This window comes from Pseudopipra pipra, chromosome 6 (genome assembly GCF_036250125.1).
Source record: "Pseudopipra pipra isolate bDixPip1 chromosome 6, bDixPip1.hap1, whole genome shotgun sequence".
In the NCBI taxonomy this organism is placed as follows: domain Eukaryota; kingdom Metazoa; phylum Chordata; class Aves; order Passeriformes; family Pipridae; genus Pseudopipra; species Pseudopipra pipra.
The window spans coordinates 39,603,072-39,626,256 of NC_087554.1; the positions used below are offsets into that span (position 1 = coordinate 39,603,072).

At 34.7% G+C, this 23,185-nt stretch overlaps 1 protein-coding gene across 15 annotated transcripts in view; it reads right to left on the reverse strand.

Annotated features, from left to right (window-relative positions):
- RALGAPA1 (Ral GTPase activating protein catalytic subunit alpha 1) overlaps nt 1-23,185 on the reverse strand; it is a 135,855-nt gene that overhangs the window by 81,978 nt on the left and 30,692 nt on the right. For 6 of the 15 annotated variants that reach the window (XM_064658599.1, XM_064658596.1, XM_064658597.1 and 3 more), the window contains exons 13-20: nt 21,646-21,794; nt 20,296-20,425; nt 19,363-19,600; nt 17,096-17,257; nt 12,995-13,135; nt 5,235-6,809; nt 3,197-3,321; nt 840-1,056 (exon numbers count right to left, since the gene is read on the reverse strand). In XM_064658599.1, the coding sequence (XP_064514669.1) occupies nt 840-1,056; nt 3,197-3,321; nt 5,235-6,809; nt 12,995-13,135; nt 17,096-17,257; nt 19,363-19,600; nt 20,296-20,425; nt 21,646-21,794 (2,737 nt within the window). The remainder of the gene's footprint in view (nt 1-839; nt 1,057-3,196; nt 3,322-5,234; nt 6,810-12,994; nt 13,136-17,095; nt 17,258-19,362; nt 19,601-20,295; nt 20,426-21,645; nt 21,795-23,185) is intronic. The other 9 variants (XM_064658608.1, XM_064658607.1, XM_064658606.1 and 6 more) reach the window with 4 other exon arrangements.

The following is a 23,185-nucleotide window of genomic DNA, read 5'->3' on the forward strand; positions in this document are numbered from 1 at the left end:
CATATATTAAGGAATTTATTTGCAAAATTTACAAGCTGGAAGAAATATTGAAGTTTGTTGTAAAATCACTAAATTAAAAATATTATGACAAATGATACTCTAACAAATGTTATTTTCAGCACTAAAGAAAAATGTCAGGCTGAAATGTAGGCTTAAATACCATTATGTAGTTACATAATAGCAACATATATAAAAATTGCAATTTCTTCAATAAATTTTATCATATAAACATTATTTTTATCTTATGTAATATATGAAGTCATAATTCCTAGCAACAATAATGACCCCTTCTGTTCAACAAGGGTGGGAATGGATAAACAAAATGAATGAAAAGTATTATGTTATTACACAAAGCATATTAATTTTAACAAAGCTTACTAATTTAACCATGATAATACATTTAGTATCTTGATTAATCTATAGCTACACAAAGGCCACTGTAAAAATATCAGAAGCCCTTCTTTTAGTTTTGCCTAAGTGTTTTCAAAAGAATTAAAAACACTTCCAAAATAAGTAAGTAACCTTTAATTTTGATATTTTGTGCAAAATAGATGGATGCACTCCAGGGAAAAGACAATATTGCTTCCTAACTTCTGTTTAGTGTTGTTCTGCTTTTTGCACACAAGTATTATTTTGAAAAGCAGTATTCTACTGCTTTCTTTTTTAATATACTAAAACCACAGTAGCCTCTTCTTGCTGCATTATTTTGAAATCATTAGCAAGTTAATCTCTCTCTACAGAAAATTGCCGGCACACAACTTTACCAGGGAAAAAAAAAAGAAGGGAATTTGTAATCAATTAATAAAAAAATGCTATTACTTTTGGAAAAATATACTTGCTTTCAAATTTGCGGCCATCGTACTGGAAGGCGCTGAAGGAGTCAGAGTGACTGTCTGAACTGATGAGGTCACTGCTGCCCGCACTGGCAGGTGATGTCCATTCGGAAGGTACGCCTGGGTCATCTACAGGACGCATTTGGTTCTGCTTGTTCAATATATCAGGAAGGTCTTTAGGAACTTCCAGGCTCCCAGGACTGCTTCCTCTTCTTGTCACATTCTACACATTGAAGAGACATAAACTATCTTACAATCTTGCATGGCTTATTTACATAAAATGGAAAAAGCAATCCCACATTTGCTGAAGTCAGAATGTAACAAATAGTTCTGAAGTACCTAAACCAGAAATTGTCATCATACTAAATATATAGCCAAAGCTTTCCAAAGCCCCAGACAGGCAGCAGCAACTGAAGAATTCACGCAGTCAGAGAATTTCATAAATACAAATTTTATTTGCACAACGAATTTTTGGACATATATCATAAAAGGCTAAATTTCAGACTAGCATGGGCCACACACATTATAGGTAAGACTTGAGAGAGCAAAATAGTAAAAAAGTATACTACATCTAAATTACTAAAGAAAACCTGTTAACCTTGGTTTCAGGCACAAGCAGAAAAAAATGTCAAGCAATATTGCCTTTTCTGGCCTATAGGCTACCATGCTAATAGCAAAAATTTAATTTATACAACCAGCAAATGAAATTACTAATTCATGCGTTAATCTCCCTATGATTAAACCTCAACTCTGATAATAGTTTGGACACCAAAGACCACATATAGCAGAAATAAGGCATGCAGATTTGCTCATATACAAGTAAGGTGGTGGTCTATCTGAGGTCTTTCTTTAGGGCATATTTTTCCACAGATAGGACTGTTTGCTTGAGAGGGAAGAGAGACAAAAGTAGAAAAGCCATTTTATGAAATAGCTTGAAATCTTTATGCATTGTGAGACTAATGATGCGTTCCTTTTACACTAGGCCCAATCACTTCTGCATTCTTTTACTATCCTACTACTGATTAGAGATTAACTCAGACTGACAAGCTTTTTGTGATAAGGTTTTAGCATTCAATAGATACAGCAACGTAAAACTAATCTTAATAACTTGCGTACTGTTTTAAGAAGGCATATCTATTGTTGTGTGCTAATTACAAAAATGAGTGGCAGTGTCAGAGTAGTACTCAAACTTATCTCGACTCTTTTCTGCTACGTAAGGAAAGTATCAATTCTCAAAACAAATAGTATTTTCTCCTTTTCTCTCTTCTTCTCGGCCAGCTGTGATGATATCTGTTTTATTAATTTGCAGACTAAGTTAACCTTTTTTATAGACTTCAAGTTAGCATTCTGTGTTGTAATTCAAGACTTATTAACAAGAATACTTTGCACCAATAATCAAGTTTCATAAACATGAGTTCAGTACAAAAGAGAAAAAAGAATACATATAGAAAAACTCTATGGATCCTCTCTTGCCATTTATACAAGATGATGATAAATAAACAATTTTAATCACTTGCAGAAATCTTCTTCTGCCCCTTATTAGCAACTCCTTATTGACAACTTTCTATAGGAAAATGTCTTAAAATGACCTTCTTCAAAACATCTAATCAGAAAAAAGGATTAAACAATTTTGAAACACTGTATTTAAATTGTTGCCCATTCTGTTCATTTGCAACTTTTGTTTTAATTTTCCCTTTTGTTGCTAGTTAACAAGCACTTATCTCTTCAACTGAGTTGTCTCATTCTGCAAGCATTCAACAGTAACCAGAAATTCTTGACTTAAAATTGATTAAAATTTCTCGTTATGAATGCCATTCCAAACAACATGACACTTCTGGAAAAGCGCAGGAAGAAAGCATATGAAAAGTTGGTTCAACTACCAATACACTACTTACAAGATATTATTCAACACTTGGAAGTGCAATTAAAAAAAAATTAAGAAAAAACATACATTGGAGCAGTTTTTTAGTCTGATGCATTGACTATACCTGTAGAGAACAGTACTGTACTACAGCATGATACTTAACTACATACCACCCTGAGGACTGCGAATTTACATAGAAACTATTATTCTGAAAGTGTCCATGTACAGAGATCTTTACAGGTTCAATTCAATGAGACTATTCACCTGACAGCAACTTCTGCATTGCTTCCACAATGAAGACTTAAAAGATATGAAAACACAAATGGTAAAAAATGGCATGAATCTATCTCAAAGACAAGGAATAATTAAGCAGCATTCTTAATGCTGATTCATAAAAGCCAGAGAAACACATTTCAGTGAACTGATTTATAATGTCATTGGCAAGGTCGCACATATATGCAGACATACATATTGAAATGTAGCAAGTTTAAACACTTACCAGTGCACTACCACTGCGGAGTCTCTCAGCTATAAATTCATCCATGAGGTCAGGAACATTTGTATTGCTACTGCCAATATCACTATCAATAGGGTGCAGCTTTTGATTCATGTCCTCTCTATTAGCTAAAAGCAAATGAACAACCATTTATAGTAAAGAACGCATCAAGGCATTTTCAAAACAAAATGCAACAAATGAAAAAACCTGCTAATTAACAGAAATAAAAATCAAAATTGCCGAACATGCATTTTAAGAATGTCCCTCTTTTAAAGCAGACTCTACTTTCAGAATTAGTACGGCTTCTTCTTCCCACTAAGCAGGGGTTAGTTGATTTCCAGTTCCACCTTCAAGAGCAGGAAGCTTATAGGTAAGCACTACTCAAAGTTGTTAATGCTTGCTTTAAGGATAAAGCGTATGTTCTTCCTCCATATCACAAGTAACAAATCCTAAAAAATTTATGATTCCTACAGGCTTCTTCTTCATTGCATTCTTAATGAAAAGCAACATAGTGGAAAAAGTAAACTAGGTTGTAATATATACTAATGATAAACGGCAATGTGGCACTGCATACAGTTAGTATAAATAGTGCAAAGAAAACATTACATAATAAAATTACATGCTAGTATGTGGAATGAAAATTCTAACTCTGGATGATCAATGGTTATGAACAACTAATTAAGTTCACTCATTTATCAGTGTTACATTTTTGATATAACTATACTGTTCATATTTAACTGTGGCTGTTACACCTGACTTCATGATATTCACCTTTAAAGTCTTCAAGTTATTCCAGTTCATGTTCTTTTTATAATAATTTTTCCCCTCAGTGTCATCTCTCTTGAGACCACGGTGTAGTTTATTCTAACAACGAGGCTCTGTTAAATGTTACAAATTTCAAATAACAGGTACTTCTAAAATTGGTGTTTCCTAGATATCTCCTTTTCAGAAGTACAGATTTTGCGGAGCAGAAAATCGTTTTTTGCGAGACCCATGACAGTAACGCGCTCGGGTGCTGTGCTTACAGAGACTGCCCTCAGGTGGCATTAACATCTCAATGCAGGATGCATTGCAGAATCCTCTGTTAATCATGCCAACATAACAACGGGGAAAAAAAGAAAACCTGCATTACTGCTGAAAGTTAATTTATTGTTCATTTAAGGTTATGTGAACTAAGACAATGGATATTAGAGCGACAGCCTTTATTTTTGACCAGTTCACAGAGGTCTCACAGTTAGCAGGAGAAAGACTATCATGAGACCTTCATGAACATCCATGATTCCAAGAGAAAAAGAAAGCAATGAAAGATGTTGCCAAGATGTAACTGCAGCCATTTTGATGAATGAATATAGGAAGGCCTATGTCATGTTTTGAAAAAGACTCAAACAAAACCTTATGATTAGACTCAGAGAACTGTTGTAATGAAATCATTCCACTAGTAGCAGACTGCTGTTTCACACTATTTTTTAAAAATTATCTAAACTGACCTCCAAATATAAATTTGAGGGTTTTTTTTTTGTTTTGGAGGAGGAAAAGGAGGAAGAGGATGGGGAGGAAGAAGAAAACACACTAAATGAACCAGAAATACAATCATTTCAACCTAGCTGGTTGAGAGCCAGGTTCTTCAGATAAGCAAACTACACTCAGTGTGGAATAGCATATTCTGATAAAATATGCATATGCCAATCATACAGTAGGCTGAATTTTAAGGCTCTGCATGGTAGATGAAAATTCAGAAGTCTCAAGGCTCAGTCCTTTATTAGGTCATTTACTGTCTCTTCCTCTTCCCTAACCTGATGGTCTTCAGCAGCAAAGAGGTTCAACTAAATATCTTGAAAAGAAAAATTAGTAATTTAAAGTATGTAAATGTAACTTATGCTGGGAGAAAAATCAGCTGGCTGTAGGCGCATGCATAACCAAACAGGGAAAGCAGTGATCATCCCAAAGCCTTTTGATTGCTTATCAGAGCTTGCTTCAGTTGCATTAAGCCAAACTGGTGTTGCCTTTCTCCTTTTGCGCTCTGCACACTGTTAGTGCTCACCTGCAGCTTTCCTTCCAAAATAGCCCATTACATGACTGTACAGATCCCTCAGTGGAGCCTCTGCTGGCATTCTGTTCTGCCTCTGTGGGGAAACATTTGCCTTCGGCTTCGAAAGAGCATGTACAACAGTTTTATAAACACCACCCAGGGAGCCCTGCTGTTGTGCCGACTCCTGACCTGGTGCCCTAAAGGCACTACGATTATGGAACTGACTAACTGCAATACTTTCTTTCTGCAATACAGCTGCTTGAGTTTCTGTAGATTCTTTAATTTGCTTGCTGCCAGCTGAAGCAGCATTAATTGCATCTAGATGTCTATATATTCCAGGTCTAACCAGCTCTGTGGCAGTTGATGAGCTGGTGCTTGTACTGGTACTGCTGTTGCTGCTACCGCTACCACTACTGCTACTACTGAAGCCACCAAGTTTACGAAGTCTTGCTTTCCAAGCAGCCTCTTTGCTCTCAAGAGGATTGTAAAATTGAACCGATTCTGTAGATGGCCTAAAAGTAACATGAACACTATTTCTTTTTTTAGTCGTTATTTTCATGATTTTGGCCCTATGAGTTACAGTTTCAGAAATACTTCTTTTAGTTGGTGCCAGTTTGGTCGTGCCTGTGACGTAAGGCATTTGAGGGTCAACTTGTGCTTTAGGAAGAATTTTCTTTGCGTGGACAATACGTGAGTTGGTCAGCTTTTCATTAAACTGGGCACTTCTATGCTTTTCACCTACCACTGCTTCCGCAACTAAATCTACATCAGCTTCAGTGGCTGCTTGCCTGTACAGGTATCTCTTCCCTTCTTTGCTGCTGGGACTACTTGACCCATGATCAAATACGCTTTCATACTGTTTATTTATATCTAACTGTCTGGCTTTATTGAGCACTTGATTTCCTGTGAAGAAGTCTACCTGACTAGGTGCAATATTACTTATAAAGCCACTTGGGTTTTGTTCTAGGTGCAGCTCTGTGTTATCGTCTCTTTCTGTAACAGTGATGCTATTTGTGCATTGCCCAGTCTGATCTCTATTTTCTAATCCGTCCAGTGGTAATCTATCATTCCTATTTACTGATGTATCAACGTCATGAGCAGAAGCCTTACATTTATCTATCTCAAAGTTACCGCAAAGTTCTTCTTTTTCTTTAAGATATTCTCTCAGAGAGGAAAGGAGATCATCTTCACCTTCAAGGTCAACATATTGGCTTTGTTCAAAGGCAGTGTTTGCAAATTCTACCGGCCCTATTAAATGACAAAGATGGTCATAAATACTATCCCCAACTTCCAAGGAGGACTCTCTGCTATTTGTATCAGTGATATGGCTTTCAGTGGATCTATGCATTGAAGAGGTCTCAGTGGAACTCTGTAAGCTTGGAGCATGATGGGATGAACTGTCAATGACAGGAACTGCACCTTTGGCTCGTTCAACTGCGAAAGGTTCCAGGATGTCAGAGGTGCTGCTGCTTCGTGGCAGTGGCTGTTCCTCATTTAATGCACCAAAAACTTCACTTGGAGCATCCTCACTCTGTGAAAAATGTCTGACTCGAGGTGGACGTGGAAGAATTTGAGCATCATCAATGTCTGTAGAAAAAAGTATATGTAACATGCACAAAAATTTACATAGGGAGACAATATATATTTACCACTACATCATAATTACGTGACTTTAAGAGCCAGTAAAGTCCAGAGCCTTGTTTTCTTAGATACAACAAAAATACTTTTTCCAATACTAGAGTGTTAAAAGCACACGCACATAATATCCAGTACAGAATGTAATATAAATGAGTTAGACCATCAGAACACAGTTTTAAATGTTAACATGCATGAAAACAAACAGTGAGATCATGGAACGTTTGGAAATACAGTTAAAGCTAGAGCTGTGCCAATAAGTTCAATAATTCAACCAATCTTATTCCTGCTGGCTTGTTGAGGAAATGGTTACCGGAATACAAATTAGCTTAACAGTAGTACTCCCTTTGCAGAATTTACATCTTCAGAAAAATGGGCAACTCCAAAGAGAACAAGCAAGTTTTTTTGAAAATTAGGATTGTCTACTGAAGTGGCAAACTATTACTTTTAATTACTTGTATGAATATACATAAACTACTGAAATTTCAGAAAGAATACTATAATACACTTATAAATATTACGGGATATATAATTTATAATTTACTTAAGACTAAAAATTCTAAATTACAAGGAAGAGCTGACTATACAGAAGAGATGACTATACATAATGGATAATTTAAAGATATACCCCGTTTCCCTAAAAGAATGTTTTGTCTCTCATCTTCAAAATGTGAAGTTAAATACTTAATGAAGCCTTACCTCCCCCTCTTCTTCCAGTTTGACTCAGCAAATGTAACATACATGAGAATTACAGAATTAAGGACTCTGACACAGAAAAACATCCTGCAGCCTCACAACAGTTAACATTAGAGTAGACCCACTTTTGTTTATGAAAAGACCAGAACATGTTATGACCAATTAAATTAGTGATTCCTCGTCTCTATTGAGACATTTACTAATATGTTAGTATGGGTACAAATCATAGTTAACTGTAATGAAAGCCACAATTCAAACATGGATCACCTAGGAATTGTACAGAAGTATCTTCAGGTCACTTTACATCATCCACAAAAATAAAGAACCTTCACAACACCTCTTCAGATTTCCTGATATGTTATAGGAATACTATATATCATCAAATCACCAGTGCAGGCAAGGCTAAATATCCCGTACAGACAATTCAACTAACTGCAAGACTTCATGCTATTCCTTGCAGTCTTTTTATGAGATAAGCATTTGAACAGCAAGGTAAAAACAGCTTACTCAATTTTCTGTTGGTTTCTTTCTGATAGAATCCTTTATTCCCCAGATTAATTTTTTACTACCTGCTACTTAAAAAGTTGTAGATACACTTTCAAAGTCAGGAACAACAGTAAAGAGCTTAAATGAACACCAGCAAGAGTTATTTGCCACAATAAAGAGACTTACCTTGTTGTTCTATCTAGAGGGTTTAACTTCAGGACTGCAATGGTGAATTTACTTAATATCAGAACAAAATCTAAGCCCCTTTCTCTCCCCTAACTTTGATGTGTTACAGTCAAAATAAAGTAACTATTTTATAATTATATTTTAAAATATTTCTATTATTACTAAATAAAATCTATAAATATTACAAAATATTTCTAATTATTACATTGTGGATCTATATATTTCAGTAATATTGAATATTGATAATCTGAAGTCCCCTTAAAAACCTGTTTTGAAGTGCACACACTTTTCTGAGAATTAGAACTGGAGCTGAATTTTCTCATATTTCTCATACCAGAGGAATGAGAATATATCTGTACTTAACTAAACATACGTGTTCCAAGAAGATGAAAAGTGGTATTTCCATGCTCAACTTTTCAGAAAAGTTAAAATTTGAAAATTAAAGTTTGTCCTCATACAAAATTTACAGAATTGTAAAGAAGTTATCAGACAGGAAATTGAGAGATCTATATTGGAAAAAAGAGAAGAGACATCCAAACTATCTCAGAAAATAAACATAAATTGAAAAATCGTCAAATATAACACAGTCCATTGTCCTTTTCCTCTTCAGTTTTGATAAGCAACAAATTTCTCATCATTGTTCTTGTTCAACTTATTACTAACTACATGAATGAACACCCTCTGAAACAAATGGTGTCTCTCTCTAGTTGGAACTGTTATTTCAAACTCTCTCTTGACTTAGGCAGAGATTAACACAGGTTATGCTCCCATAGTCTCAAGCTATTTCTTATAGCTGCAAAGAAAGGATTATAGGCTTCAGTCAAAAATATGTATGATATTATATATATGGGATTAATATACACAACTATGATACACCAATCTCATCTTGAGCCCTCAGTATGCATACTTCTTATCTATTATAAACTCAATCTTATCTAAAGCAGCAGTCTAGGAATCACATGCTTGCTTGCATAGAGTGATCCTGACTTTCTAAGATGTTAGAAATAACTGGACAGAGAAGTCACAATGCACACAAAGCAACTCCACACATTGAAATAAATTCAGCTAGATTTATTTCAATGTTGATCCAGAATTAATCTTAGGTGCTCACATATGCATGACTAGCACATACAAGTACACATTTTCAAATAAACATGTGGCTGTGCCAATAGAGATTTCTTTTTTGTAGAACTGAGGAAGAAACAAAGGAAATGAAACATGTACTGCTATTGCAAGACCAGCACTGAAAACACAGACAATATTTAAAAATCCAAACAAACCAGGACTCACTACTGCATGCAACTATGCAGTCAAATTGGGACACCATGAACTCCCAAGGAGTTTGTACATTGCAATTGTGTGCCAGAAGGCTGTGTACCTGACACCCTGTGTGCACTTAGGAGAAATGCTGCTCTGGGTTACGATAAGGAAGAGATTGAAATTGGTAGACCTGGCCAATCTCACCAATCATAACTTTGCTTAAATCAACCTTACCTCTCCTTTTCTGCTAGAAGGCAGAAAGAGAACGTAGCTTTTCAGCATCAAGTGGGAGATGGATCAGCTAAAATACAAACTCATGGAGAGACACATTCTGACAAGACAGTGTGAGTGCTAATAGAAGATTCCCCTATAACGGTGGGAGAGGTTTATATTTCATCATGGAAAGTTAGTTCAGGAAGTAGAGAAAAAAATAACATGTTTTGCTTCTCAGCTTTCATTTTGATTTTTTTTTAATAAGAACACACTCATTCTGTGAGTTTCTGGGATTAAAGAATAATTACAGTCATACTGACATTACAGTTATGATTTCTTTATATTTCAGCTTAATGATTACTTACTGCTTTGGGAGCAAGGTTGTAAAGGCCCAATACACATCTCCCTTTCATGTTAATACTACATTTGACTCTTTTAGTCCTGGTAGATAAGGAAAAATCTATCACCTGCAATTCATTAGTTTGCCCATTGCTTTTAGGAATCTTGCCTACATCTCATTAATACTTTGCTTCATGAGTGGTCTTCTACATGAAAATCCTCAACGGTTCCAGAATGAATAGTTATTTTAATAGTTATCTTGTCAAAGTGTAAGACTGGATTTGTTATGATTCTAACAGGCTAAAGGAAAAGTTCTTTTTATAAATATTTGCAACAAATACACTATACTAAAATCACTTTAATAACTAAACACCTTAAAGCATAAATCATTTCCACTTTCTGGATATTATTTGAAAAGTTGCAAATATTCTGCACATGGAAATACAGTATAACTTAGAAACTACACAAAGGAAATACAATCTTAGGAGAAGCATTCTCTATGATGCTAGATGACTGAATGTCAATACTGAGCTTTTGCAAAATATTTTGTCAATCTACTGATCTTCAAGAGAAATACTATGTATGAATAAATAACAAATTATAGTCAAGTGGGATGTTCTGCCATACTCTTGAAAATTAATATACTGTACAAAAAGTAAAGGTTTGGGTACAAATGCTTTTTGTTGGACTACCTGTCCAGATTTACCAGTGTTCAGTGAGTCTACCTTTCAATGAGGAGTTTCACAGCTAAAAAGCAGCTGAATACTACTTTCAGAAACTTAATATTAGGCATTCTATTATTTTGGAATAAGTTGAAACGTTCTCTCCTTCAAGCTGTGTTGGATCGTAAAGTCATTTTGGATAACAGGGATATTTATACAATTATGAAATAAGACGAAGGGCTGTCAGAGCTAGCTGCATATTGTTCATTATCTAGAACACACTTACGGTAGAAGCAATTTGATTACTTCCCAAATTACATACTGTACCTCTGGAAACAGAAAGCTCTCAGAAAATAACATTTACTGTAAGAAAAGGCAAGGAAAATGATAAAGCTTCATGTGAAAAAAAAAAGAAAAGATAGAGAGTGCAATTAAAAATGCAGAAAATTAAAAGAGCAAAGTGCACTCTGATCCAGTGGACAGTGTATCCTTTACTCTGCTACTTCCCCATCAACACTCTAATGGCTTGCTTTTCTTCACTAGAGCTTTTTAGTTTTCTGGCAATGTTAAAGATTCTCGAGCACATCATGAAGCTGCTGCAACACCCAGGTTGCTTTTGAGAAGCCACAAAAACCAGGAAGGGCGTAAGACCTTTCCTATGTTCAAAGCGCAAAGGTCTGTAACATCGCTTTACTTTTAAGAATTACATTGGTCATGCAGTTTTTGTATTGCATGAGTATCAACAGAAAGGATAATAGCAAGAGAGCCATAAGGTTTGGGACACATTACAAGTAAGATGCAAGCCAGGACTTTTCAGAAACATAGATGATGAAATTGTCTACAACAGCACTTTTGCCCTCTTTAGGACAGGATAATTTAAGTATCTGATTATGTGACAAAATAATAGGTCACTCCCTTCTGCAGGTGCTCTTAAGATCTTCATTAAGAATTGACTATTTCCAACAATGTCATGGCCAGGTAAGATGTATTTCCTAACAGGCTGTTCGTTTATCATTCCTATAAAAATCCCTATCTTCTAAGTTCTAATAATTTATATCTCAGAAAGATACCCTTTGCACTCATACATTTATTAATTTATTACATATAATTTGTATTTTATTAAACTTACTTTGTAATTGTACATTGTGAAAGTCTGGTCTCTCTAGAGTGGGTACCTTGAACTTTCCTGATTCTCCATTTATGTTTTCAGACTGAATACTAAGACACCAAATTTCTGTTTCACTACAAGAATTTTGTGACACAAGACAAAATACAACTAAGAAGATTCAGTTCTTGGAAGTTCTTGAGTAACAAAGGCAGATAGGAGAGACAGAAAAGAAAAAAAATGTCCATAAAACCATTACTGCCATTAAGTCCTTATATTTGTACACAGTTTTGGATATATATATCGAGTCCTCCCACTATGCTTTCGGTTTGGCAGTTTGATTTTTTTCTTCATGCATTGGGACAAAGGCATAACGCGAGTGTCAGCCTTAACACACTACTAATTTATATCTACACAATAGATGAAAAGATAACATCCCTAAACATGCATTTTTTATAATCTGTGCTAATTCTAATTCCTGAACCTATTTGTTCAGAGAAAATCGTCCAAGATAAGCTACTGTGAGACTTGTAGTCAACTACCTTGCTGGACCAAACAGAATGTTGAGGAAAACCACAATTCTAAAAAATGGATCATTTGGAAAATAACATCAAAACACAGCACTTTAGAATTCCAAACCACAGATTTTTTATATGTTTTTATATGTTAATGAAAAAGTCATACTCTAAAGCATATTATATGATACCATATACTTCATTCTTTTTTCATGGGAGCTAAAGCGTATCATCATGGTTGTTCACACAACATCTATGACACTGAATTCAAAAATTTACATAGAAAGAGGTAAATGGAAAACAAAGTAAAACTAAGTTCTTCCTTTCCCTCCCTCACTTGTCACAAATAAAAATTTTAGATTAGTTGTACTCTCTAGTAGACAGATGTTATATTGCTGCTTAACAATAAATTGAAAAAGTGAAGATATTTCTCTAATTTTCACTATTATGGTAGTAAACATTGGCACAGCACTAACTTCTAACAGTTCCAGAATGAATTGTAAAATAGCATGGTATCTTACGTAACTCAAAATATTAATTCTTAATCTCTTCCCCTCTCCCACCATCCCCAGAGTATTTTTACTTTGAAAAAATTTAATGATTTAGCAGAATTTGAAAGCAGAAGGTTTAAAAAAGTGATAAAGGGGGTGCAGAAATTAGCAGAGGTGGCACTACCTGAAAGCTCATCAGAAAGGGGAGTGAGAACAATATCAGGCAAGAAGGGTTTGGAAGTATGGATCAGAACAGGAGCACTTTTAGCACTGCGTATATAGGCCGATGGCAGAGCACATTCACCAATGGATCGGCTTCTCATGGCTTTAAAAAGGAAAAGAAAGAAGTGGGGAAGGAAAAAAGAAGAGTGACTATAATGAAAGGCTTGTGTCACAGAAAAAGCAGCAACAGAGAAAACAAAGATAAAAAGGAAGAAAATTCAAAAATTAAAACATTTCAGCACGGCAGATATTGGCAGAGCTGTAAGAAAAAAATCAGTGGACACATAAGACATTCTGAGGTTTCAACTTTTATGTAAAGCAGCAACAATGCCTTTATTATGACAATCACAGAGATTTTGCATTCCAAATCAAGAAACTAATTAACACTTTTTCCCACTGCATCACGGGTTGAAAAATCAAAGTTATAGTGTTATAGTTCCACAGTAAAAGTGAAATGACTGAAGTGAAATGGTTTGACAACAAAAAGCATTAAGTTGGTTCTTATCCATAGGACCTGGCTTTTAATTGATATGGGATAAATCTTGCTAAACTGATGTTAAATCACCTTCTCACATCTCACATCCTGCCACCATTTCTACAGAATAGAAAACTTACATAAGAATTATGGTATCACAATCAAGGTTATATCTGTAGCTTTTCTAATAGATTTAAAATAAATTTTCATGACATTTGTTTTCCTCTGTCAGAGCAGGAACTGATACTGCATTCAACCTCGAAGTACACCGCAAGTTCTTCAAAAAGCAACATTTATTGTTTCAAGCAGCTTCCTTTTCAAACTGTTGCAAATTGGCTAGCTTCTGTTAAAATTATTGCTGATAAACTTCAGTGCATCTTATATAAATATTGTCAGTGCAATATTTGAACTTTTCTCTCTCTATATATATATTTTCAAAACAACACGGAATAAAGACTTAGAATCTTAGTGCACCTAATCTGCATGGAAATCAAAAGTACATGAATGGAGTGTAGTGACAGTTGAGCACATCACACTTCCAAACCAGGCTAAAGAATTGCTACTAACATTAACATGTAGATAACCTGGGTAGGTCACACAGAGTAGAAAATACATTTGACAAGTGCAGCACAATTTAAGTGGTGTCTTAACATCAGTTTGAAAAAACAATTCAGAAAGATAAGACTTTTTAAAACTGAAGCCATACTATTTAACTTAGTTTGTAAGACAGAAATCATTTTTTTAGAAGGCAATTATGTGTAAAGTTTAAGTATCTCTTTGTTCAAGAGATACAGTAATAAAATCCAGGATACAGTGATAGATGCATTACATTCATCTCTGTGAATCTTAAAATGAATGTACACAAGAGAAAAAATAATAAGCTACATAGTAAATATTAAGGGTCTTTTCCAACCTAAACGATTCTAAATAAATCAAGCTATTGGATATTGGATACTGTGTTGATTATAAATCTTAACATAAAGTGTTCCTCTTAATTTGACTGGATGTTTTCCACCATATTACATCCAAATAAGTAGTTAAGCAGAGGCAGACTTAATATCAGAATGTGGACTATATATTTGACAATTTATAACCTTCCACTGTTGCCTATAAACAACAGCAGAACAATAAGATAGTAAATTCTTTCTGATACAATATTTTATAGGATTAGAGCCTGCTGCCTAAGTGAAAAATCTAGCCTTATAGAAGATTTTTCAACCCATATGCATACTATGTTTAAAGGCCCTTTTCCAAAAATTACTTTACATAAGTTCAGGCTAAAAATGCACACACTGCATATCAGAAAAGCTGTGATTTTTATTTGAGTAACACGCACACACACATATTTGGTGCAGCAATAAATGTGCGCCGGCATGATGATGGCTCAAAAAATAGAGGTGCACAGATGTACACAGAAATGTGTACAACATAAAACAGATGAAAAAGAAATCCCAGCTTTTTCTTACCATAAAATATTCAACATGCACATCCCCCCTACTCAGATATAAAGAGTATATACATTATTCATAATCAAAGGGAATGTAATACATATCAGATATCATGCAACATATTTAAGGTCTGACTCAATTACAGTCTTAGTTTGTGGAGCTAGTGCTAAACTGAAGAAGATCTGACCAGCAAAATGCTCTGTAGAAGATTTTACTTTTTGTGACTACTTTTTATTATGTGACCCTGTATTAACTGGCACAGATTAAGAAGCATCTGAACAGCTCTCTTTGCAGATCTGAGAGGCAATAACAAACAACAGTTTGCAGGCATTTAAGACAGATGTAACATTTTGCAACATTTTCCTCATTAACATTTAAAAACCAGAAGAGCTGGGATTCTGGTTCTGGAAATTCTTTGTGGGCTTTACATCTTTTAAAATCATCCTAGCAATTCTGGGATGCTTGTCCACAGATGGTATTCTACAACATGAATAGAGCTGAAATTTTAACTGGTTGCAGTAATACAAACTTGGCTGATGAATATCAGATATATAAGACAATTGGAGGAAAGGAACAAAACCATGGAAGCTAATGTCCAGTGAAACTAAAATCAAATTAGTTTGCTGCTAACCAGGTCAATATATAGCTTATTAAGGATAAGTTCCAGTCATTTTAAGGCTAACATCATATAAATAGCCATACTTCAAATAGCAGAAAAACAAAATCATTAATAAATTGACCAAACAACATAACCGTCTGACAATATCTGAAATATTAACTATTTGTGAAAGAGAAATTTTAACATGATCTTTACCTTGTTAAGAAATTAAGACTTAAAACCACCACAACTGTTAATCACAGACAATCTACATAGAAACAGAAATTGCATTTAAAGTATCTGCGATCCATGAGGAAAGCTATGTGCTGTCAGCATGAGATACAGGAAAAGCTGTATAGCATCTGAATGTGCAGAAAAGACAGGAAATTTTGGAGTAATGATTTCCTTTTCTCTCATTTCTGTATGGCTTACAGGACAATTAATTCTCTCAAATCAACAAGAGCCTTAGGAGAGAACAAATTTTTAAAATGAAGAATTTTGAAGAATATTCAAATAAAACCTTTGTCTAAATAACCTTTGTGACTTAAAAAAATTAATTGCAAATATTTTTGGAAAAAGAAAGAAAATGTTCGTTTCTGAAAAGGTAGCACAATTATATATTCAGTGGCCAATATGCATCCCAAGTTTCTAAAACTGTGTCAGAATGTACCTACTTCCAAGAAGTATCATTGAAGTAACAACACACAATGACCAAAGCCACTACTACTACAGAGATAGTAAAAAAAGAGATATTCCTTAAAGGTTCTTATTCTAAATAAAAAATTAAAATCAGCTTAATTTTCCTTCACATAAGGAATAGCACTAAGATCATCAAGATGAGACAACAGTGTAAAGAAATTCATAGTCCAGTTCATGTTAACATAGTCTAAGCAAATTATATGAACATAAATGAGTCTTCTTTTGAGGAGTTCACCTAAAGCATTGCTCAGCATCACTCATTTCTAACACAGTAAAGAGTATCTGCAAGTAATAAAATTGAGAAATAGATGATTTCAGAAATGGAGAATTGCACACATCCGTGTCAATCTTTCATTATTGCAATATTCAGAGCATAGTAAAAGACAGCGTATCTTATAAACTATGCAGACATACACATATTTTTCATGCTTTCCTTTGAACAGTTTGAAAAAACTCAACCCATCTTGTGTAGTTTATGAAAACACACACTTCAGAAACCTTCTCTGACCCACCTATCTGCAGCATTGCTCAAACCATTTTCCTTCATACACACACAATGGTATTATTTTCCAGGCCAGCTTAGGCATGTGATCAAACTCACTAAGAATTAATGTATCAAATGTATTATTTGCATTTCCAGTAACTGTAATTCTAATAAACACAAGTTATTCAGCCACCCTCAAAGCACATAAAGGTGCATAATTTACACATTTAACTTATGTGTAAATTATTATAGATAGTATACCTTTGTGGAGAGAAGCTATCCACACTGCTACAGAAGTCAGTTATTAATTCCTTACCCTTTCTCAAATGTCACTTCTATCAGCTTTTACAGATACTTACCAACTGTTTTCTGCCGTACTATGCTTCTTGCCTTTTCTGTTCCCGGAGAGCCAGTGGTTGTAGCACTGCGTTGTCTCATTGGTGCTTGTCCAGGCTGATCACGGCTCCAGCCTCTAGAAAAGGACTTATCGACAGAAGACTTCGGGAATTCGTGCCCAACTCCTGCAAAAACAGAATTGCAAATCTATTCACTTCTAATCTGGTATCGCCAGACAATTGCAGTTGTGTTCTTTCAAAGAGTTTTAAAGCTGGATGGAACAAATTATGTTACCAAAGCAAGCATTATTTCAAAAGCTCAGCCAGCACTAACACTGGGCGATACTCAAACTTCTTCAGAAGTGTTGGTTCTATTAAACTACTGTAATTTTATTTTCCAAAAAAATGAGTTTACAAAAGCTGTAGTCTGATAAAATATATAACTTTTCCTTTGCTATTCCTACTAGACAATACACACAAAATCATACATTTCAAAGCATTAATATTGTGGGGGTTTTTCCAAATAATTTTGTGACATTGAGGAACACGAAATAATTATGATAGAATATTTTTACACAAAATGCAAAAGCAAAAAAATGGGATGATGGGCTCAGAGAACAACACTCTTTGGAAATTGACAAAAAATACTGTAGTAAGATGGAAAAAATTCAGATTTGAAATTTATATTAAGTAAATAAAGCTCATATGAGGACGTAACAAAAACAATACTATGTAAAAAACAAAAGTGAAAAGCATTTGCAACGTATGGCCTTATCCATCCAAAATGACACAATTACAGTCATTAAAAGGACAACTTCTTGGACAGTAAGCCCTAGTCCAACGTGTTCATTATTATGAGCAAACAAACAGGGCCAAAGAAATTTAGCATAATTTGTATGTTATCTATTCCTTCCAAAGCTGCACTTAGCTCTGCGACTCACATTTAGCAATGGAGGTTTTCTCTGGAACTCCATTACCAAAGGCTAAGAAACTTTTCTCTTGTAGCTCGGTATGGGTGATACAGATTATTCAAAATACTTTTTAAAGTATATATTAAAATAACTATAAATATTCTTATCCCACATCAGACTTTTTTTTTAACTGTGTCTTTAGCAAGTAAAAGAAGAAAGCTGTACGGTATAGGAAAACAAAAAATGCATGGTCTGAAACAGTCTCTCAAGGTCAACTACAGAGAAATGTGTTTTCATCCACTTGCCACACACTAGAAAAACAGAAGTGTGAATAATGACTGCTCAAGATGAGAAGCATAGAAGCATGTGAAATGTTTTTAGCAGAAATAGACTACAGGAACAACTTCTAAGAGAGGGAATCAACACAGAGTACTTCTCACTGACAAATCCTAAGATATTGTACCTTCCCTCAGGTTTGACTGGAGAATCAAATCAATGAGAACACAGAGAAATAAAAAGCAGACTAAAAATGATATGTTTTTCCATCTTCTTTACTCACCCTAAATATAATCCCGCCTCTCACTATTAGATCACAATGAACTTTTTAAAGGAGAATATTATCCTTACAAAAGTTTTACAAAAGTGGAAACAAAGAAGTGATTTCTAATGGTCCCATGCAGAAAGTCAGTCTCTGAACTAAGAAAAGAATCCAGGTTTTTCAACTTTCAATCCAGCCCCCTATTGAGGAGGACAGACTTCCTGTTCCTTACCAATTCCAGAACTGTACCATAATAAGCAAATAGTCACCTCCTCTCCCCATATTATGTCTTACAGAGTATTTTCTGCAATGTTTAGGAATCAGTTTGAAAACAGGTACTGCTCATACCGATTATTAAAAGTATACTATCTCTTAAATAATCCACAAGGTCATCTTAATAAAACCTATCTTCACCATGGACTAGTAATCAATTAGTACCAAACAAAAGTATGTTCACCTTACATTTCCCCTTGTAACAACATTTCAAGATCAATATTCCAATTGTGCTTGCAATGGCTTAATTTTCACCAGATGAGTAGTATTGTTATTTTCAAGAAGTTATGATCAGGACTCAACTATTTAGCTGCTTTAAGATCTTAGTTTAAATTCAACACACCTTTAAGAATTACATTCCATATGTGCCTATCTGCAGAAATTAATCTTAATGTGAGGATTCTGTGGTAGTTCTAAAAAGCAGCTTTACCTCAAAGAAACAGGGTTATTTCAGGTGATAGAGAGGCCTAATTAAGTATACCAATAAAAGTGAAACCAAAATTATCCTGTGCCTAACATCTCATTACCCCAGCTCAAATTCAAATGATGTCTATAGAGTGTTGTCTTACCTTTGCCTTTGTGTTTTTTCTGCTTCTGCTCACTTAATTTATCCAATGGCAGGTCACTGAGGTCCAAGCTATACAAGTTTCTAGCTAATACTTTAGTTAGTGTCTCCATTGTCAGTGACCACTCAGTGGCCAGCTCTTCCCAATATGTCAGTGATGACATTACAGACAGCAAGTCATCCCAGAGTTCTCGAGAAATGTACACATTTAGATTTGCTTTGATCCAAGCCACTATAAGAGTCTAAAAGAATAGAGAAAAGTTGGGTTGTGAACATAACATGACAACATTCAATTGTTACTACTTTAAAGAAACTTCTAACTGCCACAGAAATTTCTGTGTAGTCCTGAAATTCTTTGCTTCCTCAGTACACACAGACTTTTATGAATTATCAAGTGTAATGTGAACACAGGGCTCTAACTTAAGATACAGGAACAAATGGTTTGACCCATTATCTTGTATATTCTTCCTTTTTCTATTAAAGAACCTTTTACAGGGGACCCACCACAACAGCACTCTGCAAGTGTTGAAAGGATTTGCTACAGCTTTCTGTAAGGAACTACAGAATTCTCTAAGAAATAAAAAAAGCCATTGGTTAGGCATGGATGGTACAGATTTTGTGCTGACTTGAGCCAATTTTGCAATGGAAGCAGGCTAAAACTGCACATATTGCCAGTCACCCTTATCAGTTATTCCAACTCAACTAAATGACAGCAACTTTTTAATTTCACAGTACCTCAAAAACTGTTGTCATAGTGTCATTAAAATGTAAGACAGAGAGTAAGAAATGTAACTACATCTTTAACCCAAGCCATTCACATTATCTGGGTAACATATCAACGATTTAAGATGACAAACTAGTCAATAGTGGTTGTTGTATCTAATCTCTTAATTAAAATTAAGGCTGAATTAATTAAAGTGAATTTATGTTTACTTGCCTGGAAAAGAGGTCCTGCAAGTCTTCCAGCTAAAGTGGAATTTTTTCTTCCTTGATACTGCAAGAAAGTTTGGGGTGGTATTTTCAGCACAGATTCAGTAACCCTAAGCAGCACAAGTAGCATCTGCTCCCTGCAAAACAGCATTAAACTTGGAGTTACCATTTTGTTATACTTCTGTATATAGCACGATATTTTTAAAGGTAATAACCAAGTTTGATTTGCTCAAACACACTCCCAGCAGGAATATATATAATGATGACAAACAGCCTGACTCGGTTCTCGCAAAAGAAATTACTCCAATCTTCTCTTCACACTTAAGAGTGAGGAATTCCTGTTGCACTCTAAACATCTTCCGTCAAGTCATTCAATTGCCATCACCTTGAAAAGTCTGAAATTACCAGCAAAGTTTTAATTACATTTTCAATCTGAGCTTTTACTTTTTTTTTTCCCTGTGAATTACAGGTTTTAGCTATCTTAAATTATCATTACCATACTTCATCAATTATTTTGTGCGGCACAATCTTTGCCATCACGGTCTAGAGTCACTTCTTTACATTGATGCAAAACTGAGAAACAAAATAACAATCTAGTAGAATATGTTTTCTATTATCACTCCTAAATTTCCTTGAACTGACTCCTCAGAAGAGGAGACAAGCTTCATATGACATGTAGTGCCAACTCTACTCACCCAGAGTTCAGGAAATACTATTGACAGATTAAATGCCAAGTCAAGTGAAAATGGAGTAAATCAGACATTTGAAATCCCCTTGCTAGTGGCTTCCTTGCAACGGAGAATGATGTCAGTGTCCTACCTCATTACAGGCAACTATTTAAACGAGTGGGAAATAATAGAAATTGCTCTGAAAGCAGGGTCCTTTGTACCTGCTAGGCATCTTAAGCACTGGAAAGGAATAAAACAGTTACGCAGCACACAGACTCCTGTACACAATTACAGGTCAAGAACAACATACATCTGATTATAACAGTTATCCAAGCTTATCTGAGGATTTTTTGTTTATTTTTAAATAAGGCTGTGAAGCTTCATATATGTTTCCATATTTTAACACTTCGATCCATGAGCAAAACGCCCTGGAAAAAATCATCAGTAGCTCCTTAATAGCACTCTATATATCCCCACTTACTCCTTTTTTCACTGAGGCTAAGCTACCTCAAATTAACTAGGAGCTACTACTCCTCCCCCTTTCTAAGTTGTCTGTAATGTTCATGTATTTACTGATTTAGAAAAACTGGTTCATATAGCAAATACCACTCTATTGTGTTTACTACCAAGTAAATTTTCACATTTATTTTGTGAACTAATAATCTAAGATAAAAGCATTAGCATTTTACCATGTCTTCTTGTCCATAGTCACTTGGACTACCATGTGGCGGTAGATATTAAGAATACGTTTACACATATCAGTGTGTTCATCCAGCAGAGCTTTAATTTCATTTGCAGGTTCAAGAAAGAATATATTTGAAGAATTTATTATAAAAACCTGTAAGTAGAAAAGAGTGGGTGTTACGAGCCTGAAGCACTTTCATGTTTCCAGCGATTCAGTTGATAGAACCAGGAAGAAAAAAATCTATAAGAGAAAATCTTTATCAGAAAAGGCTGCATATGCACACAGAAGTATACATTTAAATATGTTAGTTTGAAGTAATGACTAAGCAACAGTAAGACTGATCTTTTCCCCATTTTTTTCAACGTATTTAAATATTTTTGTTCTCATCGACAGATGCTACAACAAACTACTCAGTACGATTATTTTAATATGACAGACAAAAGTAAAGAAGTCCACTGCACAAAAGTTCCACCTGTAAGCCAGCAACTGACTAGTACAATATATGTTAAACTACCCGAAACAGTTCTGGTACACAGCGTGTGCTTCAGTATGACATGGACTGTATTATGTTCTGGGAAATTAAAAGCATTTATCCCACTGGGATCAGAAAGGCTTACCAGAAGCAGGAAACAGGATACCTTCCCCACAGTGGTTGACTTCAGTGGACAGTGAATTAGGACTTTCAGAATGAAAATTATGAAAAAAAGGGAAGCAAGAACACTGTAGGACTTAAAGGAGCCACTACTAAAGTGTTATTATATTTTAGTGTAAGTTTAGGAAGCACTTGAATCACAGATCTAGATTTTCAATTATTTTTTTATCTTTCTTAATCCACACGTACATGACACCATTGGTCCTACAGTCATAATTTGCCTCTACTGAGAGCTTTGGATTTTTAATTATTAAAAACTATTAGTATGCAGTTTTTATATTCACTAGCCCCAATTAATGTACCTAACCTACTCTACGGGCCTAGAAATAAGCCTATGCAAGCATTAAATTTAAAGAAAACTCAAGAAAGAAGTCTTGGATTATTGATTCACAGAGAAAGTCAAATGTGGTTCCAGGCCAGGAAATCTCTCAAACTGAGACATAGCACTGGGTTAGAATGATGTCTTGACTCAGGCTAAAAAAAAACCAAAAGAACTTATATTTGGTAATCAAATGAACCTCTGCCTAAAAAACTTCAACATCAATAATCTTTGAGACATTCTCGGATGTGTAAACCTTTGTGATATACTGCAAACAGATACTTCACTATTTCTTTTCTCAGAAACACTTCATATTTTAAAAAGTCATTGTAAACAAAGATTATGAAGCTTAAATTATTGTAAAATATTTGAATTCAAAAGTGATTTCAGTTAGAAAGTTTATTTTTATATATAACAGTGTACAGCACAAAAGATAATTGTATTCAGAAAATCATTCAGGTTGTGGTAAAAATGAGTTTTAATTAGCATGATCACCCACAGCAAAAGTGCACATAGTAAGCTGGCAAACACACAGGACTATTTTGCTCAGAATAAATTTTCTGCTGGATAAAA